At 35.4% G+C, this 17,255-nt stretch overlaps 1 protein-coding gene across 1 annotated transcript; it reads left to right on the top strand.

The window, feature by feature from the left end:
• Positions 1 to 2,686: 2,686 nt before the first annotated feature.
• On the top strand, positions 2,687 to 16,797 carry LOC120090465 (uncharacterized). The gene is made up of 4 exons (XM_039048148.2): positions 2,687 to 3,344; positions 3,438 to 3,753; positions 15,207 to 15,322; positions 15,985 to 16,797. The coding sequence occupies exons 1-4, from the start codon at positions 3,207 to 3,209 to the stop codon at positions 16,429 to 16,431; spliced, it is 1,017 nt and encodes a 338-aa protein (XP_038904076.1). The 5' UTR covers positions 2,687 to 3,206; the 3' UTR covers positions 16,432 to 16,797.
• Positions 16,798 to 17,255: the final 458 nt, after the last annotated feature.

The raw sequence follows: 17,255 nt of genomic DNA, 5'->3' as shown, positions 1-17,255 counted from the left end.
ATTTTTTCTATATATTTTTTTAACCTTTTAAAGTTGGACATTGAATTCATAAATGAAAAAGATTCCCTTGTATGAACAAATTTAAATATAATTATAGAAAAAACACAAAGACACGTCACACCTCTGTTTTTCTTATAAAAATTTGTTTGGTGCTTTCCCCAAGCTTCGACTCCCAAATTTACTTCACATGTGTTTAGATTTAATCACGTAGACAACACACAAGCATACATAAACATTTTAGTCGATGAATTTAACAACGGAATGACCCAAATGTGATTTTGAAATAAATATTCGGCAGTGCATGTTAGTACTACTTAGTCAAACTCACTTTGGCATCAATCATATAGTTAAATTGGGTGCTTTTGAAATTAATCTCTCTCGTTCTTTAACGAATATAATTTAGGTTGTTGTATAAGTTAAGTTTTTATGTGTTTTTTTTTTTATTTATCTCAATATGGACACAAATTGAGAAGATACGTTGTGGTTGGATTTTATGTCCTAAAACTCGTGGTTTGTAAACAATAAACTTATTATGCTATTAATAAAGATGTTATTGGGTTTTATTCAATAAAGTTGTTATTGAATGTATGAATTGCTCATTTCGTTTTAGACAGGAAAATAAATCCAATAAACTAAAGATCCATAGTTATTATATGAATACTTAAACTTTATGTAGGGACATAAGAGTGAATCGAGTTCAGTAAATAGCTAAAATAGTCTATAGTATATGAATAAGGTTGGGTACCTTATTATGGTAACACTATCGGATACGATCCATTCTATAGTTGTTACAATTTGTTGTAAAAGTGCTACAGATGAAGTGATCCTAATTTGTTCATATATTAACACGAGGAGCGGAGGCGTCCTATGCAATGAGTTTACATAAGATCGAACCAATAAATAAGTCGTTCTTACTTTATAACGTTGTTTATTGTTTAAGACTGACTACTTCAAAGCGATGACCTACATAATTTGACTTAGGCTTAAGCTAACTATGAACTCCTATTTATTCAAGATTATTCTTAAATTTGTATGGGTGAGGGTTGGCTCGACAACGCTCGCTCATTAAACCTCCCATTTCAAGGGTAAGACCGAGTAGATAGCTGGGGACATAGTGTGTAAGAGGGAATTCACTCCTACCCGCTGTTAGAGATAGTAGAGAGGTTGTTCCCTTAAGTGCTAACTTCAGGTATTGAACAAGGGGCCCCACCCTCTCATTAGCCCGAGAGAGACTCGGTTTAGTGATTGGATCACAAACCAATTGTTCACTAGATGATTAGTGAGACTTAAGGAGCAATATGTTGTTGGGTTGAATGTCCTAAAACTCGCAGTTTGTAAAGTTAAACATATTCTATTATCAATAAAGATGTTATTAGACATTTATTCAATAAAGTTGTTATTGATTTTTTAAAATTACATTTATAAAGACCGAATCCAATAAACTAAGATCCATGACTATTATATGAATACTTGAATTTTATGTGGAGACATAAAGATGGATAAAGTTCGAGTAAATAGCCAAAACAGTCTATAGTATACGAATAAAGTTGGGTGCCTTATTTTGGTAACACTCTCAGATGCGACCAACTCTGTAATTGTTACAATTTGTTGTAAGGTACTACAAACAAAGTGATCCTGATTCGTTCATGTATTGACATGAGGAGTGAGGACGTCTTATGTAGTGAGTTTACATAAGATCGGACCAAGAAATAAATCACTTTTATTGTTTACTGTTTAGGACTGACTATTTCACTTAGATAATATAGGTAACTTGATCTTAGTCCTGAACTAACTATGAACTTCTATTTATTTGGGATTATCCTTAGATTTGCATAGGTGAAAGTTGACTTAATAAGCCTTCCATTTCACGAGTAAGACGGGGTAGATAGATGGTAAGATGAAATATTGAACAAGGGACCTCACCCTCTCATTGGTCTGAGACGAACTCCGTTTAGTGATTGGATCACAAACCAATTATTCATTAGATGATCAATGGAACTTAAGGAGCTAGATATAATTTCCAGGGTAAAACAACTTATTTACTAATTATGGTTAAATCAAGTGGACAGTAATATATCTACAGTGAAGAAAGTGCGCAACTATCAAACTATAGAAATTTGAAGACTAGAAATTTGGAGAGTTGATACGACCGAATGAGATTGAGAGGATGAAGAAGCCATTGTAGCAAGGTAGGGGACGTGGGTTAGACTTTGCCTGATACCAAGATAAATCCTACATAATTTGAGAATTTTCAGTGGATTTTTTCTTAATTCAATTGGAAAATATGAACACTCATTTATAATAGGATGGATAGAAGAAGATACACTTTATATTCCTATAAAAAATAGGAGAAGATACAACATTATATAGAATAAAGAATTTAAATAGAAAATCTAAACAAATCTAAGTGAATCTAATACCGACAAGTATTAATCGTGACATACTCGCAAGTTTTGATGTTGCAACACTTTTCAACAATCAACAATTATAAATTCTACTTTATTGTCATAGGAAAGTTGACAAACATCGGTGCAAAACTAAAAGCACCCGGTAATTAATAAAAGAAAAATAAATGGTCACAGACTCGCAAACAACAAATGTTGAACAATATTTGGTGGTAGATACGACACAGTTGTGGCATATGTAGAAAACTATATATATGTATACCTATTATTTATCAAATGAACATTGATATAATGATAGAATTGAGCATGTTTATTTGTGTTTATATTATATTCATTCCAACATGCAAATGGCTAGTTGAATATGATGGTCGGAAATGTTTGGACACATGAAATATGAAAACACAGGTTCAGGTTGTACAAGAGCCGAACGAGGGGTGATGGATCTGTCGACGATTTTCTTGGGCCTTGAGAGCCTTATCATAGAGAGTAGCGCATGAGATTGAGACGAAGAAATACTGAAATAGAGAATAAATATGGAAAGCCCAACACGAATTTCGTCCGAGTGAATTTCCACCATCATCATTCATCAATCGACTTCTCTCTCCTCTTCGCCATCAAGATCAACTACAAACACAGAAATCCTCTTGAAAATCCCCGCTCAACACCACACACTTTCTTGCAATTCTAGTCTAATCTGTGGTTTATTTTGATTCTGCTTCGCGCGTCTGAAAGTTCAACTGCGGACAATGAAATTCGCAAGCTAGAATCACCCCGTTTCAGTTCGAAAAGAAGCGGATTTCAATGGCGATACGCAGAGATTGTTTTCTGGCATTGTTTTTCTGTTATGCAGTTGTTTCGGAGGTAACCAATGCCACACAATGGGATTCAAGAAAGTTGTTAGAGCCGGCTTCCAACCATAATTCCACGAGAACGTCCCCAGTAATCCCCTACTTTCTCGAAACAAGAAAAAAATGGAAGAAACAGTACTATCTTTCCTTACTATCTTATGGACTTTTCGTTTTCGCCTTTTAGGGTTCCCCACTCATCAGTCCGGTTCCTTCGGTGAACAACTCGGATTCTGTACCCGTCAACGGAAAGAAGAAGCATAACGAACCACCGCTGCCGGCGCCCAACAAGTCATCGTCTAATGTGGATACGAAACTACTCAATAATTCAAGTTCCAGTAGTTCACCTGCTATAAGCGAGACTGGTAGTCGTAAGCCTTCTGACACGAAGAAGGAGAACGGGACTGAATCAAGTAATCGTGAAACTTGTGATGGGGTACCTGACAACAACAAGTGCCGGGACCAGAAGAAGTTGGTTGCTTGTATCCAAAGTAATCTTATTGGTAAGCACGAGTTTCTTTTGGGCCTTATCAGCTTTCTAAGCTTCATTTTTACCATCCTTTTCCGTTTTCTTCCGGCGTGGATTTTGATTCCATTTTCTGCAACTGTTCCGATTTAATATTTCTTGAATCCTGCTACCTCCAGAACTATCGCTTATTAAATTTGTCCTGGTAGGTGATTGGTATTAGTTTTTGTGTGTATCTGCTTGATCAGATTATTATTGAAAATTATTATGGGAACTGGGCAGTTATTTGGTGGTAAAGGTCCATATTCTATATTCTGGAATTGAATTTTGACATATGATCTCCGATGTGAAGCTTCAAATAGTTAACCTTTGCTAGGAGCATGTTAGTAATGGTTTTTCCTCTCATAATTGAATGTGGTGAAATTCTCGTCACCTCAAATAATATCACATCATAATCTTAACGAATTTTAAGTTTTGGTCTACAGGATTATTTGATTGAATTTCTCTATACATATAGGTTTGTTAAACGGTATATGTCATATGGTGGGTTAATTATTTGTTTTCCTGAGTAGATTTCTACATCTGTTCCTGCTAAGAGTATTTAAACAAGGGAAGGGTCTTAGATCTCTCCTTTCCTTGCATGATAAGGGAGCAACTTTTTATTAGTTTATCTTTGAGGAAGTAAGAAAAGGCAAGAAAAAACGAATACAGTGAGGGAGTAAGAATTGAGTGAGTGAGAGAGTCTTCTCTTAAAAGTGTCCATCTTTATACTTTCTCAATAAAAGTTTCTTTCTTCAATGTGTTTGTCTCCTCCCTTTTGTGCTAATTTCTTCAATAAGAGGCAGAGACACAAGTAAGATCATCTTTATCCTGGATGTAATGTCACGAGATATAAGGTACTTGTTTAAACTAGGACAACAACATTGTACCCTTTTTTTAACATGAGAACAGCCTAAAGATAGATAGTCTATAAGTGGAAACTGGAAAGAGCACACCAAGAAGTGGCTGGTATGAGTCCTAAAATGCTCTCTGCTCTCCTATTCTCTCCATCCCCTCCCTTATTTTCCTTGCCTTCAACCGAATCCTTTTCTTCAGTTTCTTCGTTAAAGATTTTTTTAGCCTTCTTCCGGTTCTTCTTCATCAGTTTCTTTTTAATATGTATTTCCCTTGGTTGGTTCGTTTTTGCTTCTATAAGGAGATGGAAAGCAGTTGTAGTAATGCCAATAAATCCTTCTTTGTTTCATTTTCTTATGGAATTTGCCTTCTTGAAGAAAGGGATAAAGTGTTGTCCTTTTTTCTTAAACTTCATTGGAATACTTTATTTTGGTTTGAGCAATCTATTGCCTCTCATGCGAATTATTATTTCAACATCAAGTTAAGCAACTGATACATGTTGAAAATGGTTGCTTTAGAATCTTTAAAAGTTTTAACCATTTTGGATGGTATATTGAGATATCTTTCCAATTTAATGGTGGTGCAAAATACTCCATTTTGGTTCCGGATGGGTTTTAGAGGATGCAGGGTCTCAATCACTTTTCTTCAAAAGCCCATGAGTGGTATTGATTTCTGTTTGCCCAAGGAAAGGACTTTTGAAGCCTCGTCAAAAAGGATCTGGGGGCATCTTAGGTGTCTTCAAAAATGTTCAAGATAAAAAACAAAAGGAAAATGAGGTGGAAAATTTGGATTTCTTTAAAATTCTTGGTATCACAAGATTTCATTCCTGGGATGATTGGAAAGAAATCTCTAAAACTCTTGAGAAAGAAATCTCCGTGAGTTGTTTAATAAATTCATTTGCAATTGAAAAGGTCTTGTTCAAATTAGCTTTGACTTTTGAAAAGCTTTTGAATGAAGTCTTGGTCTTTGGAGAAAGATAGGAGGATTTCATATTTTTTTGGAAATTGGTGTGAAAGTTTTGGTGGCTGAATTAAAACCAGAGATTTATCTTTATCTTTGTGCAAAAACAAAAATTTTGAGCTGATGGGAAAGAAGTGTGGACGTTTATTAGAATTTCTTTAGATACCATTAACCTGCTGAATTGCGTTGAAGTCTCCATTGAAGTGAGGAATAATCAATGTGGATTTTTAACTGCAGAGGTGGTGGTGGGTGGTGGATCCGGTTCTTGGTAATATTATTGTTCAAATGTCTCCTTCAGGAGGTGATTTTGCTGCAAGATCGGAAATCTTGAACATTGTTGATTTTGATTGGTTGAATAATCCCCTAGATTTTCAGAGAGCAAAGAAGATTTTGGAAGATGAACGGTCTTGGATTCCTTTTGTAGTATTCTTGGTTGGGAGGGGTTGATAATTTTTTGGGAACTTTGAATGAAGTGTCGTTGGTAGGGGATAAAAGGTTTAAAACTTTCACGTCATTGGAGAGGAACAAACATTTAGGGTGTGTTTGGCCCAAGGAGTTGAGAAGTAGGAGTTGGAAAGTAGAAGTTTTGAACTCCACTTCTTGTTTGACCCAAGGAGTTTGTAAGTCCCACTACTTTAAAAAAACCAAATTTATACCTTATTAACTCCTTATACCATGGACCCTAGGAGTTCACAACTCCCTAAATTTCATAACTTCTTGGAGCTCATTATTCCACTCCTTGCCCCAAACACCCCTTAAAGGGTACTATGCATATTAACAGGCTGGTGGGGGTGGGTTGTTCATTTAATGAAAATGTTTTAAGAATGAAAGTGTTAGGTATCTTAAGTATTTCCTGCGAGCAGAAGATCCCAACAAGCAATACAAACAAGAACAGGGCAGTATAATCCCTTGTTCTTCGATATCAATAGAATTTCAAATAGTTTTCAGCGATTACAATAAGGAAATCAACAAGATAGTCTCAATACTAAAATAGAGATAGAAGGAGAGTAGGAACACGATATATGGCCAAGGGGAATTTGAGAATGCCTCTCCCTCCCTTTGCTGAAATCTTCAGCCTCAATTCTCCACACCTTTCACTCTCTTCCAAGACCCTTCTATTTTACCCCCCTCATGATCCCCACTTCAATAAGCGAATTGAATGTCCCTCATGCTGGTGCTTCTGGTGCTTTCTCTTTTTTACCCCTCCTGCACGAAGAGGAGCTGGCAGTTGTTCTTGAATACTGGCCTATTGTTAATAATGCTTTTTGTGGAATAGTTGGCAGGCCATCTAAGATCTTTGATTCATCAAGACTCTTCTTTAAACTGACATTTATCCCAACCGGATATTATTAACGAAGTTGTTAAAGATTTTGCTGGAGTCTTAAAATTTTTAACTCCCCTTCTATTTCGCACCAAAAAGAAGTTGAAAAGGTACGTTCAGAGTTTGAAAGTGTGAAGGATAGCAAAATTGCTTTTCTCAAAGGATATCCCTCATGTATTGGAATCTCGAGTCTCCTTTAGAACCCTCTCTTATGGATTTTTTAGATTTCCATGTTAAAAAAGGGGAAGAATGTTTATATTCTTTGAGCACTCCCTGATATCAGTTTGTCTTTAAGCCTAAAAGCTAGTGTGACCAAGATCTTATTTATATTTATATCTAACCCAATCTCAATATGAGAATAATTTCATCTAAAATATCTTCATTTTTTTTTTGTATTCCTCAAATGTATTTTTGGACTAGCACTTGTTAAACAAGAAACATAAAAGAGTCTAATGCTCAGAGGATGAAAAGAAACAACTAAGAAGGATGACAAAGGATATAAATAACAATTCAAATAAAACTAAATCCTCACCATCCAAGAACCACTCTATCCAAGAGGCCAAGAATGCAAAGGTCCGAGCAAAAGAGACTGAAGGACGGAGGAGCCAGGGGAATCTGAAGAAACGTTGATCTTGGAAGCTGAAAGAAATTCCAAACCAACCAAAAAAAACAGGCCAAACAAAAGCAGCAAACTGGAAGAAATTGATAAAGAGAAGAACAAAAACCTATGGAAGCATAATAAATTCCAAAAGGTGAGAAGAGATTTGCAAACTGAGAACCCAACCAACTCAAAGACGCCCAACTGGCAATTGCAACTAACTCCAAGCCACCAAAATAAAAGCCCCTGTATTCTTCCAAAAAAGGCTTTGTTAATTTAAAAAGACAACCTTCAAACTCCCAAATGAATAAGAAATTGAAATTGAAAAAGATCTTCTAGGCAATACGAAAAGAACAGCCCTCAAAGCCTTTGGAATACCAAGTAATTCTCACTGTTGGACAATCAAACCGATGAGTGAAACACAATTAGATTTTAATTTGTGATAACTAAAAGAGTGATTTCTTTCATCTGTAATCCACAAACCTCAACATGAAATTTGGGACGATTGAAGAATACTTTGAGTTGAAATTGAGAAGAGCATAGTGTAGTATTATTCTTCTTACTTATGAATCAAATTCAAGGTCTTCTTATATAGGAGAAAGACTAATAACCAAAAAAGGAAAAAAAATATTATAGACATAAATAATAAATATATACATATTAAACATCCAATATTACAAGAGAAATAAAAGGAAATCCAATACTCCCCCTCAAGTTGGTTTGCAAGTGTCATCCATAGCCAGCTTGCTGATAAGTTTATCAAATTGTCTTTTTGAAAGACCTTTAGTTAGCATATTTTCCGTTTGTTCTGTTATCGGAAGATAAGATAGCACATTACACCTCCTTTATGAAATACTTGTCAACTTCAATGTCCTTTTGTCCTATCAAGTAGAACTAGATTATGAGTTATTGCGATGGCAGCCTTGTTATCACAATAAACTCGTATAGGGCTTTTTTGAGACACTTTCAACTTTTCAAGGATCCTGTTGATCCATATACCTTCACAAATTCCATGGGTTAAGGCTCTAAATTCCGCTTCAGCACTACTCCTGACTATTATTACATTTTGTTTTTTACTGTGCCATGTAACTAAATTTCCTCCAACAAACGAACAATAGCCAGAAGTAGATCTTCTATCAGTAGTGCTTCCAACCCAATCTGCATCAGTGTATACTTCAACTTGAAAATGATCATGTTTTTGGAATAATACACCTTTGCATGGAGTTCCTTTCAGTAAGGATTCTGTATGCTGTTTTGAAATGAGTAGGTCTCAGTGAGTGCATAAATTAACTCACCATACTAACTGCAAATGCTATATCTGGACGTGTATGAGATAACTAGATCAATCGACCTACAAGTCTTTGGTATCTGTCTTTGTCCTTTACTTTTTCAGAACTTGCAGCTTGTAATTTCAGATTCGGTTCGATAGGACTGTCTGCTGTCCAACAACCAAGTAAACCTGTCTCTCGAAATAAGTCAATAACATATTTCCTTTGATTAACAAAAATCTCTTTCTTAGTTCTTGCAAACTCCATCCCTAAAAGATATTTTAAGGTTCCTAAGTCTTTAATTTGAAACTCACTTGCAAGCTTGTTCTTAAGATCAACCAAACCTTTTGCATCATTTCCTATGAGAATAATATCATCAACATAGACAACTAAAATAACAATTTTATTATTCTCGGAGTGTTTATAGAAGATTGTATGGTTTGCTTGACTTTGCTGGTATCCATAACTAATGACTGCTTTTCCAAAGCGTTCAAACCAAGCTCTTGGAGATTGTTTGAGACCATATAATGATTTCTTTAATCTACAAACTTTGTTATTTCCAAATTCCATTTCAAATCCTAGTGGTAGACTCGTAAATACTTCCTCTTCTAAATCACTATTGAGAAAAACATTTTTAACATCTAATTGATGAAGAGGCCGATCTAAGTTAGCTGCAAGAGATAATAGGATTCTAATGGAGTTGATCTTTGCTGCTGGAGCAAAAGCCCCCTGATAATCAATTCCATAGGTTTGAGTAAAGCTTTTAGCTACTAATCTGGCTTTATACCTTCAACACTACCATCGACATACATTTTATTGTAAACACCCATTTGCACCCCACAGTCTTTTTATCCTCTAGAAAGTTTGTTATTTCCCATTTACCACTTTGTCTTATAGCATTCATCTCCTCCATAACAACTGTTTTCCTATTTGGATCATCTAGGGCTTCTTGTATATTCCTTGGAAAAAATAAGCTGTCTATCCTAGATGTGAAGGTTTTATGGATATTTGACAATTTGTCATATGAGATGTAATTTGCAATGGAATATTTAGTACAAGTCCTAGTACATTTTCTAAAGCAATAGGAACATCAAGATAAGAGATAAGAGATAAGGTATTTTGAACATTCGGAACTGAAGAAGAAGAATCAACAGATCTTTCACCATCGGGAATTGGCAAGGAATTTCCAGCATCATTTATCAGAATTTCAAATTGGTTTCGTGTAGAATCGACCCTCAGGTCTTCGTTCCTTTGCTTGTTGGCTCTTCTAGTATAAAACTTTAACTCAGAAATTTGACCTGTAGGGTCAGTTTGTAGTATTTCTCCCTCTGAATGAGACATTTCTATACCTGATATTGAAGGATGTGGGACAGACATGCTAAGACTTCTAAATTTGACTTCTCCCCCTGAAGAGAATTTTTGTCAAAATATGGTTGTTTTTCTAAAAAAGACATGTCCATACTCACATAATTTTTTTTTTGGGTTTGAGGATCAAAACATATGTAACCCTTTTGATGTGAAGCATAACCCCAAAAAAATGCACTTTGTAGCTTTATGATCAAATTTTTATCGGAAAAAACTAGGTATGTCAACATATGCAGTGCCACAAAAAATCTTCATGGGTAAATCATATGCGACAAGTTGGAAAAAAAGTTTAAGACATTCAAGGGGATTCTAAAATTCAAGGCTTTACTAAGCATTCTATTTATCAAATAGTGGCCGTGAATACAACTTCCCCCCATAAATACTTAGGAACATACATAGAAAACATTATGACACATTCAACTTCAAGTAAATGTCTATTTTTTCATTAAGCAATTCCATTTTGTTGCGGGGTATCACGACATGTAGACTAATGTAAAATGCCTTTATCCTTTAAAAAATCAATCAAGTATGCATTAAAATACTCCGTTCCATTATTAGAGTGTAAGATGATGATTTTTGTTTGAAATTGAGTTTCAATCATATCATAAAAATATTTGAAAAGATCTTTCACCTCAGATTTATTCGTCATTAATTAAATAGACCCAAGATAGACGTGTGTGATTATCAATAAAAGTAACAGACCACTTTTTACTGTTATGAGTCAAAATTTTTGAAGGACCCCAAACATCACTATGAATGAGATAAAATTGTTCTGGAGGCTGTGTATAGTTTTGGGGAATATGTGGATCAATGACTTTTTGCAAAGATGCAACTTTCACATCGAAGAGAACAATCTATATTCTTGAACAATTTTGGAAACAAATGTTTAAGATATTGGAAATTGGGATGTCCTAATCTACGATGCCAAAGCATGTTTTATTCATAACTAGAAAGAGAACTGATACTACTAAGACTTTGAGTTATTTTATTACTAAAAAAACTCAATCAAAGTAATAGAGATCATCAAGCATCCTAGCGCTCCCAATTTGGTCTCGACTCTTGATGCTGAAAGATACAATGAGAATCAAAGAAGATAACAAGACAATTAGAATCTCGACAAAGTTTATTAACAGATAATAGGCTACATGCTAGGTTAGGGACATGGAGAATAGACTGCAAAGAAAGTTTATCAGTCAATTTAATGGTTCATTTTCTCGCAATAGGAGAATAACTACCATATGCAGTTTTAATGTTTTTATTTTCATAAGAAATAGAATACGAATAAAAAAGGTGAGATGAATCGGTCATGTGATAACCTCAGAATCAATGATCCAAGGGGATGGACTATTACAAGAAAAGGCTTGAGGATAGTTACCTACTTGTGCTAAGGAAACACAAAGATTACGATGATAAATTGGATTGTAATAGTTAAGATCAACCAAACCTTTTGCATCACTACCAGATGAATTTGTTCCATACTAGGGTACCTTGAGCCAACAACAAATCTGCACAGTTAAAGAAAAAATGCTTTTAATTGAACCAAATCAAACCAAATCGTAAATTAACCTGTCTAAAATAAACAAAAAATTAATCAACTATAATTGAACCAAATCTGTTTAAGAAACTGAATCGGACTAAAAATGAAGCAAATTGGGCTCAGAGAACCGAACCAAAATTGAACCACCAGATCTGCGTTGATTGGACCACCATGAATGAATTGAACTGGATAAAGTGCAAAACACTGAACCAGGCTATGAAACCCTTCACCTTTCTTTAGGGTTGTCTTATCTGTTTTGGAGAACGAAATAAACCCACAACTGGCAGATACTAGCGGTAGAAGTCGAATAGGGATCGGCGACGTTGATGTCTGACTACTAGTGGGTCTGATTGGTGAAGAGCGTCTGAGTTGAGCAGCGACTTCGACGGCAAAGGGCATGGACGACGAAGACCTCAGCAGAGGAGCGACGAAAAACAACTTGGGTGTGTGATGTGAGGCGTGCCGACAAATATGGGCAGCACAAATGCGATCTACATGAGCGTCGGCGACAAGATGAGCTAAGTGACATGCTAGGAGGAGTACGCAACGAAGCTTCAAGGACCGACGGTGTCGGCGGCAGTGGAGGCTAGGGTTTTAGGGTGGTTTTTTTTTTCATCTCTCTTCCAGAAAACTAGGATTTTAGGGTTCCAAAACATTTGGTTCTCTGATACCAAGTTGAAATTGAGAAGAGAATAGTATAGTATTATTCTTTTTACTTATGAATCAAATAACAAAGTCTTTTTATATAGGAGAAAGACCAACAACCAGAAAAGGAATAAATATTATAGACATAAATAATAAATATATACATATTAAACATCCAATATTACAAGAGAAATAAAAGGAAATCCAACACTTTGCTATTCATGTTGCTGATTGGAAAACTTCATATGAATTTCTTTTATCATCAATTGAAAAAAGACTTTCAAATGCTTATGTAAAAGAGTATTCTATAAAAACTTCATCGATCTCTATATCAACCAAATGTGCTAACCTAAGATGCTCTATCATATTCAATATTATAAACAAAAGGTTGGTAGTTTGCAAAAGAAGTTGTTGTAACTCTGGCGAGGAAGTGAGGAGTCGAACACAAGCTTCATCCAAAATGTTTGAATTAATCTCTAAAATTCCAACCACGGTAGCCTTTCTTCTGAGTATAATAGAGAGGGTAGGTTTCATTAAGACCATTTTTCGTTTGAGAGACATGAAGTGGAGATTGGAAACGTTGAGAACTTGAATTGACGGGTGTTACAGTCTTTCAGAGACAACGACTCATCATCTCCATGGAAATAGGAGAGGTTAGGCAACAAATAAAACGGAGGTGGAGGGAAGAGGATGCGCTAGGTGACGGGAGGAAGAGAAATGAAAGAAGAAAAAAGAAAGAAAAAGGCACAAGGGTGAACCAAGAGGGACTAGTGGTGAGGGCATGTCTATGTCGTTTTGAAGCGTGGGAGATGGGATAGCTAGGGCTTTCTATGTAGCCTAACACGGTAAAGGAGAGAAATCTCCAAGAATAAAATTAAAATATATATTATCAATTAAATTTATCAAACCAAGAAGACAATTCATCTATTTATAGAGAATTGGAAAGCAAACTAATTCTGATCTCGATTAATCAAAGAAAATAATCCTAATCCTAATAAACCAAGGAAACCAATCCTAATCCTAATCAATCTAGGAAACTAATCCTTATCCTAGTCAATTAAGGATTTGACCAAGATATCCAATTTACTCTAGGAGTACTATGGCTTTGCCTATTTTTTAAATTATACTTTCTTCATCAGATTTAACCAAGTTATGTATGAGTCTGCCTACCTGTGGTGTAGCCTTGGAGTTGTTTGGTTACACTATGTTATAGGCTTGACCTTTAGTTTCTAGTTCCTAGTTTTGAACAAAATGTTAATAGATGGTTTTCTTGGTGTGTCTTACGGTTTATAACACCACCATTTTTTTTCTATTTTATCAAGTTTCCTCTTTACAAATTTGTATTAAATTGCTGGAAAAACCTTCAGGTTTTACACTACCCTATTTGTGTCAGAAAGGTATGATTGTACTGTCACGTGTTATCACATACTTTACCACGATCAGAAGTTAGTTTAGCTTTAGTTGCATGCATAGATTGCCTTTTAAAAAAGTTCTTTGAGAATAAAGTATGTATTGGTTTCTTCTTACTTTCCTTTTCTGCCACCATTTAATTCTGATTGTGGTTTTCGTACAAAATGTTAGAAACCTGTTTACCAACTTCTCTCTCTCTATCCATCCATCCATCCATCCATCCATCCATCCATCTATATATTACATTGGCAATGTGAAGGTTGAAAAGTAGAATTAAAATGACTGCAGTGATACTGTTAAAAGTATGATGTGATGCATAACATGGAAAAAGACTATTGTTGGTTGATAGCCAGTCATCCACTTTTATGTTGGTAATTAGAGCAAGTTCTAATATCTTATGTTTTTCCCTCATGTCCTAGAACTTGTTCAGGGTTTACATGGTATCGTGTAATTCAAATTCTACCAGCCATCTCTAAGTAGAGGAATTATGGTAGTTTAATAGAAGATAGTGGTTGAGAGCGTTAATATTTTCAAATAGCTCCTTTTGTCAAGAAAAAGAAAGGCACCAAGCATTCACCCTCTGGATTCTCTCCCCAATCAGCTTCCATTTCTCTCTCCCCCCCCCCATTCCTCCCGTTACCAACTTTCTTTCTCCCTTCATTCTCGCTGATCTAGGTAATTATGTTTTGTAAATATTTATTGTCGGAATCAAAACTCTTGAAACCATCTTGTTTTATCTAAATATTGTATCATCCCAAATATTATAAGATGTCTTGTGCATAATAAGATATTTACTTCGTATCTCAGTACTCAATATTTGACTTGAATTTTATGCGGAAGAAAGAGAAAAGGGAAGTAAATACTTGCACTTGGGTAGAATTTTATAGAAAAGTGCATGTTTTTCTCGTTGTTAACCCTGAAATGGTAACATCGATAAGAACCTGATAAAGTTTTATGCAAAATTTTATAGAAAAGAGCATGTTTTACATAGAACAGAAATTTCACGTCCCCAACAATCTGATTTTGAAAATCTAAAGGAAAATTTCAGTCAGGTCACTGTCTTATCTGAGTAGTAAGTGACAGAAGCAGAAAAATCCCTTCAGGTCCTAGTATCCCTTTTGGTTTATGTATTTTATTTAAATTGATGGAAATGCTATCAACCCTACATGAACAAGATCGTTTTACAATTGTCATTGAATTCTAACTTCTAACTTCTAAGGAAATGTTATTTCTGAATTGATGTTCTTTTCTGTATGAAACCTGGAGTTGCCTCGTCAACCTGAGGTGTTCTGATTGAGTGATTGAACATTGATACCTCATGCATATCTTGCGAGGGTTTCTTTAATGCATGTCCACTTGGTGGGACCCAATGGCCTTACACTGTCTAACATATGGGGTTAAGTTGATGAGTTTCTTAAACTAATAGACGTTGCTTAATTTCTGATATATCTAATATTAATACCTGATGTTTACATCTTTTTCCATGTCGAAGAGTCCAGAAATTTTGCTGTTTTAGTCCTGAACGAAGGAGAAGATACAATAGAAGTGAATGTTACCGGAGGAAACTTTTTCAAGGGGCTTAAGATTTTAAAACTTCAAACGAAAAGGGTAAGGGCTTGTAATTTCAGCCTGCTGCTCTTTCCCATATGGCACTTGGCAACTATGTGTATTTTTGGTTCTTGTGTCTTACTATACTACACCACTGTATCTCTATTCTAACAACATTTTTTTAATAAGAAACAATTTCATGATTGAATGAAATATTCAAAAAGTAATTTCTTTACCAAAGATAATGTAGTCAATTAGACATTCATGCATCAGATGCAGGCAGCTTTTAGAATTTTTGTTTTTCCACTTCTCAAATGAATGTTTGCACCTCTTACAGTTCAAAACAGATTCCTTACATTCTAAGATGGTTTAGTATATGTATCAAATTTTTGTCGTAGTTATATTTTGTGGTCAAGTGGTTCAATTCATTAGTTTTATTGTGTGCATGTGTCCTGTTATTAGGACAAGTTCTGTTATATTGTAATTCCAATTATTTTCTATTTATTACTGTTCTTTGAAGATCGTACTCTTGTTTGTTTGACGAGCTTGAATCTGCCATGATCTTTTCCCCCCTTTTTTTCAAGTTCGTGTTTGTCTGTTACAAACTCACGTGTAACTCACCGTTGCATCCTAACATTGGAATGTTTTGGAGTCATTAGTAATCTGCTGTGTTTGAACTCTTGGAAATAGAAATTAGAGTTCTCTGTTCTCTTATTTTTCAGATCACCATTCCACGGATGGCCGAAACAAGCATGAAACTAGTATTAGATGCTGGGAATGGAGAATGCGTGCTTTACACAGGCCCTCCTGTTTCTGGACAGGACCTTTTTCTGCATCTCCCCTCATTTGACCAGCTAGCAACACCAGTGAACGGTGCGTACTTCTTAATTCTTGCAGTCCTAATCTTTGGGGGGTCTTGGGCTTCCTGCAAGTTTAGGAGGAGGCAAGCAGGTGGTATCCCATATCAAGAGCTTGAAATGGCAGTGCCAGAATTTTCCTCAGCTGTCAACCTTGAAACTGCTGAAGGTTGGGATCAGGGTTGGGATGATGATTGGGATGAAGAAAATTCTGTGAAATCACCGGGGGGGCGCCATATTGGAAACATTTCAGCTAATGGCCTTACTGCTAGGTCCAACAAAGATGGGTGGGAGAATGATTGGGATGTTTAGTTAATAAAACAGCCTGAGAAGAAAACAAACTTCTGGTCTCTCGACAAATTGAGCAGTTGTAGGTCACTGGAAGGCAGGAAGAACATTGTGAATAACATAATGGTACCACTGAGGTTATTCCGTAGTTGAATATAAATCTTCTTCCCACTTCTGATTAGATTATAGAGTTTGTAAGCTGTCGCCGCATATTTGGGCAGAAGCCATAAAGCCGGTCCATACAAAATTTTGGGTTTGTTTTGGTGGGATGTGTAGAATGCATGGCTTTTTATGTCTTTTTTGAACTTTTACTTCTTTAGAAAACAGTTCCAATTTTTTTCTATATGATAGCTTTACAATATATAAATGTTCATGCGAGCTTTAAAATTATGATTGTGTTTGCCATTTTCAAAACTTTGCAAAGAGAACCGTAAATAATACAATACACATGCTCATGTGCGTGCGTATCTTTTTGAGAATGCGGAACAAGTTCTCTCTCTTTCTAACCTTTGTAATAATTTTGAAAAGACACTCTTCTGAATTACATTTTCTGTATTGATTACCGGTAAGCATTACCTCTCATGTATTGTCACGCCTTAATTTTACCTCCGCGTGCTTCTTTTTCCTTTTAGATGCATGTCGGGAGTAATTGTGAAACTGGTTTGTTGTCTCTTACTGAAGCAAAAGAGCAGAGAAGGCTGATTTAATAATTCTGTTTTCTACGTTATTCTATCTTTTAGGATTTTTTTCCCTCCCTTCTAAATAAGCAATGGGTTGATTACTTAAACGGCTTACAAGATGCTTTCCCATGTATATATATATATATATATATTTATTATTATGGATAT

The sequence above is a fragment of the Benincasa hispida genome, chromosome 11, assembly GCF_027475165.1.
Source record: "Benincasa hispida cultivar pf3 chromosome 11, pf3_genome.v1.1, whole genome shotgun sequence".
Taxonomy (NCBI): Eukaryota; Viridiplantae; Streptophyta; class Magnoliopsida; order Cucurbitales; family Cucurbitaceae; genus Benincasa; species Benincasa hispida.
Note: the sequence above shows the minus strand (reverse complement) of the source record. Positions and strands in the feature narration are given on the sequence as shown.

Excerpts from the sequence above, each read along its gene's own strand:
- LOC120090465 (XM_039048148.2), top strand. The coding sequence starts at position 3,207 with ATGGCGATACGCAGAGATTGTTTTCTGGCATTGTTTTTCTGTTATGCA. Across the intron at positions 3,754-15,206 it reads TATCCAAAGTAATCTTATTG|AGTCCAGAAATTTTGCTGTT; the intron begins GTAAGCACGAGT and ends TCCATGTCGAAG. Across the intron at positions 15,323-15,984 it reads TAAAACTTCAAACGAAAAGG|ATCACCATTCCACGGATGGC; the intron begins GTAAGGGCTTGT and ends CTTATTTTTCAG.